This window comes from Clarias gariepinus, chromosome 10, assembly GCF_024256425.1.
Source record: "Clarias gariepinus isolate MV-2021 ecotype Netherlands chromosome 10, CGAR_prim_01v2, whole genome shotgun sequence".
Classification (NCBI taxonomy): domain Eukaryota; kingdom Metazoa; phylum Chordata; class Actinopteri; order Siluriformes; family Clariidae; genus Clarias; species Clarias gariepinus.
Genome location: NC_071109.1, coordinates 9942916 through 9951646, shown reverse-complemented (window position 1 = coordinate 9951646; position 8731 = coordinate 9942916). Strand labels below are relative to the sequence as shown.

General features: G+C 35.6%; 1 protein-coding gene across 3 annotated transcripts in view; it reads right to left on the bottom strand.

Moving 5' to 3' along the window:
* Positions 1-486: 486 nt before the first annotated feature.
* Positions 487-8731, bottom strand: part of jakmip1 (janus kinase and microtubule interacting protein 1) — a 31689-nt gene continuing 23444 nt past the window's right edge. For 2 of the 3 annotated variants that reach the window (XM_053505467.1, XM_053505469.1), the window contains 8 exons: positions 6465-6596; positions 6303-6356; positions 6139-6204; positions 4732-4800; positions 4527-4604; positions 4227-4430; positions 1040-1105; positions 487-840 (listed from right to left, as the gene is read on the bottom strand). In XM_053505467.1, coding sequence (XP_053361442.1) covers positions 790-840; positions 1040-1105; positions 4227-4430; positions 4527-4604; positions 4732-4800; positions 6139-6204; positions 6303-6356; positions 6465-6596 — 720 coding nt within the window. In that variant the 3' untranslated portion in view covers positions 487-789. The remainder of the gene's footprint in view (positions 841-1039; positions 1106-4226; positions 4431-4526; positions 4605-4731; positions 4801-6138; positions 6205-6302; positions 6357-6464; positions 6597-8731) is intronic. The other variant, XM_053505468.1, reaches the window with a different exon arrangement.

Genomic DNA, 8731 nt, shown 5'->3' with positions numbered 1-8731 from the left:
GTTCTGCACCTGGATGTTAGTGGGATCCTGGGATGATGTAGGGTGGGGCCTCCATGAATCAAACGTTTGTTGCTGGTTTGAATTTGGAGGCTGGATTAACAAGCTTGAACTCTTTGACTGCTAAAGTTCATACGCAGCAGGCTATGATGCACTGGGTGTTCTGGTGCCTTTCAATTTGTGCTACATTGCCTTTTTTGTGGGATTGGATCTGAAGATGATTATTCAGATCATTTACACATTGCACAATTTGTAGGCTGGTCTTTGGTACTGTCAGGCCTAGAAGAGCATTGGGTGACTATGATCCTGTCACTAGTTTACTGATATAAAACTGATAAGTAATGTTATTCAAGTTCATCTGGTGGTGGTGTTTACTGTTTGTTGTGACTAATGGGTGTCAACTGTCAATCTTCTGATAAAAAAAAAAAAATCACAGCCAACATGAAGAAAATACAACTTTATTTATTGAAACTAAAAGCAGATATTTTTGACAAGTGTTGATGTATGTTTAAATACTTATTATAACAAAGATTTAGGTTAAAATTATATTACTTTATATCATTTTGATTTACTTAAGTGGAGCAGCTTTACCTGGATGTGTGTTGTTGTTTTTATAGTTGACTCATTGGAAATGCATAAAAATATTAAAAAGATCATAAAATAACTGAGGAATGTTTGAACACAGTTCAACAGGGAAAAAGGACTCCATTCAGATACTGCACCTGTGTGTGTGTGTGTGTGTGTGTGTGTGTGTGTGTGTGTGTGTGTGTGTGTGTGTGTGTGTGTGTGTGTTTAAGGCCAGAGAATAAAAGCTAGAGAGAAAAACAGGAACAGAAATAAAAACTAAATAATAAATTTTGAAGAGGAGAGAAAAAGGGAGAGAAATGAGAAAGTATGTTTTAGAGAAACGTGAACACTATTCAGGTACTCACATGCACAAATTGTGTAAGAAGAAAGAAAGCATGCCACTTTGCATTCTTAATAATACAGTACTACAGCTGTCTGTACAAGTACCACACCATACTGTCTGTAGTATACACACCTTCTCTTCGATTTCTTTGATTTGTCGTCTCTGCATATCGATCTTGTCCTCCAACTCTCTGATCCTCTGTGACACCAAGAAAGAAATTTGGAATAAATTTGACTAATCACAATTATAAGATCCACGAATTAGCATATGTTAATACTTCAATATTTCTTTCATATGCAAAGAATAAAACAAAATTGGGCATGTCATTATAAGATACTTTTGTAAAGTTACTGTCACCACAGTGAAAATGATAATTTTCAATTATACAATGCTATGCTCTCCTAAGCACTATAGTTTATTTAGTCTACATTATTTTACAACACTGCACTGTATGTTTTATATCACAGGTAAAAACATTTATAAATGTATGAACAGTTTGACAGCAAAATGAGATCTCTCCATTTCTACACCTTTTTAAAAAATAAGCAATAAGTATTACGAGCTCTTAGAAAATATTTTGTGCATGTTTTTTTTGTCAAATTTTTTTTTTAAACACACACACACAAAAAAACGTGTATGTTTATAAAAGCCATCTGTTCACAAAATCTCCATCTTCCATTCAAACCTCACCACCATCAGCAAGACCAAAGAGCTGTCAAAGCACGTCAGGAACAAGATTTTAGACCTGCACAAGGCTGGAATGGGCTACAAGAACTGCTGGTGCGGTTATTTAGAAATGGAAGAAATACAAAGTAACCATTATTGACCCTATATGCAAGATTTCACCTCATGGACTAAGAATAATCATAAGTAAAATGAGGGACCAGCCCAGGAGGAGCTTGTGAATGATCTCAAGGCAGTTGGGAGAACAGTCACAAATCAAACCATTGGTTACACAATACGCCTGCATGGATTGAAATCCTTTAGTGCAGCAAGGCTTCCCCTCCCCAAGAAGACACATGTACACACCCGTCTGAGGTTTGCCAATGAACAGAGAAAGATTGGGATAAACTGCTGTGACCACAGTCCCTACAGCCAAGCATGGAGGTGGAAACATTATGTTTTGGGGCTGTTTCTCTGCTAAAGGTACAGATTGACTTTGCTGCACTGAGGGGCCAATGGATGAGGCCATGTGTTGTAAAATTTTGGATGAGAATCTCCTGAAGATGGGTTGTGGATGGGTCTTCCAGCATGAAAATGACCCCAAACATACTGCCAAGGCAACTAAAGAGTGGCTCAAGAATAAACACATTAAGGTCATGGAGTGGTCTGGACAGTCTTCAGACCTTAATCCAATAGAAAATTCACAGAGAGAGCTGTAACTTCGAGTTGCCAAGCAACAGGCAAGAAACCTTAAACATTTAGAGAAAATCTGTAAAGAATAGTGGATCAAAATGCATCCCAGGATGTGTGCAAATCTGGTAAACAGCTACAAGAAACGTCTTCCCACTGTGCTTTCCAGCAAGGGTTTCTCTACCAAGTACTAAGTCATGTTTTGCTTGGGGATCAAATACTTATTTCCCTCATTGAAATGCAACCTAATTCATAAAATTTGTATCATGTGCCTTTTCTGGATTTTTGGTTGATATTCTGTCTCAATCCTTTACCATAAATCTATGATAAAAATTATAGACCTTTGATTTCTTTGTAAGTGGGCAAACTTAGAACATCTGTAGGGGATCAAATACTTATTTTCCCCACTATATATATATATATATATATATATATATATATATATATATATATATATATATATATACAGTATATATATATTTAGAATCATGGCAGAGTGTAGCTAGACTATTTATAAGCAAAATAACAGGTCTTTAAGGGTCAGAAGTCTGGCTGATAAGCAAGTGATCAAATACTTATTTGACACAGTAATTCACAAATAAATAGTAAAAAAATCATACAATGTGATTTCCGGATTTTTCTTTTTAGATTCTGTCTCTCACAGTGGAAATGCACCTATGCTAAAAATTGTAGACCCCTCCATGATTTCTAAGTAAGAGAACTTTCAAAATCACAGGGTGATCTAATACTTATTGACCTCACTTTTAAATATATATATACTGTATATATATAATGATGTATTTTTTTTGTTTTTACATCATTGTTTTAGTTATATACATGTGAATTATGGATGATTTTGCAAAACACTTTAACTCCAGATGATACAGTCTTGTCCCAATGGATAAATCAGCCTGCAGTTGTATTTGTGGTCATGTAACCATACAATTTAGTGTCAATAACAGTATTTTAATTATTGAAATTAAATATAGAAAACTCATGATTTGATTGTTTTTGTTGTGGGTCATAGCAACAAGAAAGAACAAAACAATACAAAAATGTACTTTCCTATGCATCCTCAGACTCTTTCCCTGTTCCAGTTCCAGTTTCACTTTAGTTTTGACCACAGCACCTTATCACAGGTATAAGTGATATAATATATAAAATAATTAGAGCATCAATCCACTGCATATACTTCTGCAGTCCAATAAGGTTATAAAAGAGTTCAGTAATCACAACTGGAGAACAGGGTGTAGCAGACATGGCCTATACAGTGTGTGTAGCTCATGTACTTCTACACACGTGATTACCTTCTGTGTGTTGTAGCATTATCTCTCTGCTTAATTTTCTGTCATGTATATTCAATGTAAATATTTTGATGCATCATGGCTCCAATATGTACCAAAACCATTGCTGTTATAGTTCAAAGTAAGGCAAATTAATTAAAAAATAATCGAAACTGACATTAAGAAAATCTGCTCATGTCAATTATTTTGTGTTTCCTCTTCTTTTTTTTTATTCTGTTAATATTTTTTTCCAATTCGGTTAATTCTTTCTTACTGTGGTTCATGTACTTTCTCCATAAAAACATACTACTGCGTGAGCAGTCCCCTAACTCAACTCCAACCAGTCTGCACCATGGAGACAACAACTCTTTCATTATTAAAGTTTTTATAGTTAAGCATATTAACACAATACAAATCTTGTCAATGAACCACGAGGGCAAAAAACAAAGAAGCAATCAAATAAAAAATAATCATTCATAAATCATAATCAAGGTAAAATGTTCAATTAATCGTGATATTGATTCAAGGTCATATCACCCAGCTCTAGCTCAAAGCTTCTAAAAGAATGTCAACTACTTGATTTTCCAAAAAAATGTTTTGTTTGGAGACGTCCTTGTCTGTTCGTGTACAATATGAAAATCTCATTTTACCGTCAAACTGTTCATGTGTATTCATTCACGCACCTGTTGTGCAGACTGAAGAAGCTCCATGCGTTGCTGCAGGATCAGTGTGTCAGCATGGCGGCTCTGTCTGAGGATCTGCCTCCGCACCGCCTCCATCGACTCTGCCAGCTCTGCCCTTTGCCTCTCGCTCAAACTCTCACCCAGCCGACCATTTGGATCCTGCTGCAGCACTGAGTACAGTGTGGCCTCCAGCTCCTGCACTCTCTGAATTATAGACAACATTCACACAAGCCTTAGACAAACTTCATTTCACATATTTTGTACTTAATTTTAACCAAATATCCAACAAAACATCCTTACCAGATTGGCATGGTCTAAAGCCTGCTTTCTATAATCCAGCTCCTCCTCCAGGAAGCCCTTCTGCTTACTAAACAGCTCCTGTCAGGGAATAATATTTATCTAAAATGACTGAAATGGCCCGCTTTATTAGTGCAATGCTTTTCTTAAAAAGGGACAGTAAGGTTCGACGAGAGCTTATCACGCACCTCTCTAAAGAATCTCTCACCTTTTCATTTTCAAGATCAATCATCTTCTGTGTAAGTGCTGCCTCGGTGCTATCTATCTGTTTCAGCCACTGTAGAAAGACATACAGAGGGAGATGGTGAACCATACACAGCTATGTAATTCAACATAATACACTGATTTTATTTTATCTCATGAATCCAATTTTAACCCTTATATTAATATCTTTTTTTTATATTCATATAAAAAACAACCTTCACTTCTTCAATCTTTTATTTCTTAGCAAATGCTCTGTTTTTTTGAGATTTTACAGCACCACAACCAACTGTAAAAGGTCTTTTAAAATATTTGTACAATCCATCTTTATTTCAGTTTTCAGCTATCATGTCAGCTGTCGCTGTGAAAACGATTCTGGAAAGTGACAAAATCGAGTTTTTCCCACCATAATATACACTAGTTTGTCATTTTAACATAAAAATATCAATTATTGTGAAAGGATACAATTTATCAAACGCAATTGTAAAAATGGCTGACTTGCCTAAAGATATCAAAATCCTTGCTAGCTAAGTGTGATTTTCTTATTAAATCATCATGTAATAAAATAATAACAATTTTGGTCAGCATTTTAGTCAGCCGAATGAATTAGCATTTATTTTTCCACCCGTGTTATCATGAACAGAGAACAGTCGGTGATGATGATGATGATGATGATGATTTAAAATGTGTTTAAATGACAGCGCATGAAACAGAGACTGATGTGGATGATACTGTTAATCAAAGCGATGGGGTTTGTCAGTAATGTTACTTAAATGAAATAATTTCACCCTTAGGGTTAACAAGAGTTTAAAATGCTTGAATCTTAGCTCATCTGACCTGACTGAGATACACGCAAAAGGGACAGATATTTTAGTTCAGGTAAGTCGGTAATTTTGTAGATCTACCCATAATGCAAAATGTCAAAAGTTGTATTAAAGGCTGCCATGCATAAGAACATGAGAGCACAAAATAGATCCACTTAATGGTTCACTTTTAAAAGAGCACAAAATCAAGCACAACAGAGAAGACATTTTCAGAGTGTTAAAGAGTTGCAAAAGGGAAAAAGAGGACTGAAATTTTCCGATTCTCACTGATGAATGTAGTATACCCTCTGACCCATGTGAACCCAGCCACTGAAACTTTTCACACTGCTGCTCTTGCAATGTAATACTGAAGCTGGGCATGCTTGGAAGAGCACATTAATTGTTAACAGTGAAGGTGAAAAAGGCTATTCATCCTACTCAGAAAGCAAAGACTGTGCTCTAAATGGCTCAAAATAATTTCCTACAAAAGTTTATTAGGCAAAAAAATGTTTTCTACAAAATCTATTAGTATAAAAAGTGAGTGAAGTAATAGTGCATGGCCGGAGATGTCAGGTAGATGGTGCCACTGCATCAGTGGTGTGTTACAGTACCTTCTCACAGCGAGACAGCACGTTGCTCGCCTGGATCACGGTGACCTGCTCCTCATTGCGCAAGTTCTGAAAGTAACACAGGAAACAAAAACAAAACAACCCTTTTTTTTTTTGAGAAGTACAGTAGTGTATGTTTCCTTGGACAGACCTGGTAAAAGTCTTACCCCATTGTCACCCAAGATGTCCAGTTTTTTCATAAGCTCAGGAATAATGACATCCTATAAACCAGAATAACAAAACATCTCACTGTATAGTAAGTTGTTCATAGTTTGTTGTTAAATATATATACATATATAAAAGGGAAAACATAACACATGGCTTTGTACCTGCATGTGTATAAAGCTGAATGTAGGTGTGTGCACCTTGATACCCTCCCGCTGGCAGTGGAGTTGCAGATTACTGCTGTTTTCCGTGGCAGAGATGTGCAAGTTATAGGCAGGAGAGCGCCGCTCCCTTTCCTAGTAGGCAAACACAAAAACTTGTCTATAGATGATGGACAGCATACTGTTTTATACGCTATTTATAAATATGCAATTTCTTATACTATTTGGAAAGTCATATAAAATGATATATGATATGATATGATATGATATGAGATATGATATATGATATGATTTTACAATTAACAGCAGATCTCACAATACAGCATAGATTTATATGACTATATTGATGCTCTCATTCCAAGGTGTTACCAATTCTTTAAAATTATCTTTTTTTTTCACTTGGGCTTAATGTATATAAACGTTCATCTACAAAAACAGAATAAAAATGTGTAACTCCTGAAATGGTTAAGGTTTCTAGAAGGATATTTTCATCATATTTAGTATATTTCGCATGCTTAAAAGAAGTCACCATTGTCAGCACTTTGTAGCTGTCAGAGATAAATTTGAATCATCGAACAGGGGAAAGTTTTCAGAATGAATGGCTTTGTGGTTACTCTGAACGATGGATGTTTCACAGTATTAAATGTAACTGTAAAGGATATAAAGGTTTGCATTCTTCATTACTTAAACAACTTGTAGTATAACAGGATTATAACATTATAAGAGGAATATAACAGTCCGATTGATTGATTGATTAATTGATGTTTATCCTTACACTTCTTCTCAGCCATTATATCATCCTTTTACTCCACGTATTTGGATTGACATTTTTGCTCAAGATATTTTAACTGGTCTCTGTTTATATAATGTTATTATTACTTACTCACTCACTCATCATATATACCGCTTTATCCTGTATTCAGGGTTTCCCAGGAGACTTAGGGCACGAGGCAGGGTACACCCTGGACAGGATGCCAATCCATCGCAGGGCACACACATGTACACACACTCACACACCCATTCACACACTACGGGCAATTTGGGAATGCCAATCAATCTAACCTACATGTCTTTGGAGCCTGGCCAGGAATCGAACCCAGACCCGGGACGTGCAAGGCGACAGTACTAACCACTACACCACTATGCCGTTGTTATTATTAATTATATTATATGAATTAATTGATTATAAATTTTTTATATGTTATATATTTTTTGCAAACATTTACTAATTGTAGTAATTCTAGGTATAATGGCAAATAAAAATGACTAATACAGAAAATATGACATATATAATATTATTTATATGTATGCATGCACAGTAAATGCTAGATCAATATAGATACATATACATAATGATATACAGTACTAGACATATTTAGATACATTAGACACATTTCTACAGATTACACTAAACACATTTGCACATGCACAAACTAAAAAGGCATAGACACCAGACATGTGCTGATTATTAGTTATAGGGGCAATTAACTGAGATACATTTACCTGCAATGTAGTGGTTTTATGCACTCATGCACACATGGTTCACTAAGGTTAATCTACACAAAATCCTAACTTCAACCTCAAAAAGGTCCCTAGCCATGCTCCAAAATCTAGTAGAAAGCCTTCCCAGAGAACTGGAGGCTGTTAAGCAGGATCTTAGTGCTTATATTTTTGGAATCTCGGTAGGGTATTCTGAAATTGCATGAACTTTCCCATGCCCCTATCTCTTACCTCTTTTTGTTCTGTTTCATTATGTCTATAAAGCAACTCAGTTATTGCACTTCCTCATTCTTTACACCATTATACCATAATACTTCCTATGGCTCGCTGGGGCACATTTTTTTCTCCCCGGAACATGTTAATGTGCTTCCTATCATCTGTCTGTCTCCAATTCTCCATATGACTTCCTCTCTTTGTTCTCTCCGGAACATGTTAACGACTTTTGTTCTTTTGATGGAAGGGCTGTAGGTGACACATGGTGTCTGGCCAAAGCCTTACGTATGCTCTCCTTGCTTATAATAAACAGAAATCATCAAAAACTGCCATCATGTGTGCTGTGATTGTTTTTTCTAATAGCCAGTTAGTGTATCGGACCATGGTGGACTTAACTGGAAAATAAAATAAAAAAACAACATGATATTTGATTGGACTGCTGTTATATTAATACATAAATGTATGCCTATTTTAGGATATAAGAACTTAGAAAAAGAAAAAAAAAATATTGTAATGCATGAACTGTTTGGAATGATATATACATACACCAATCAGCC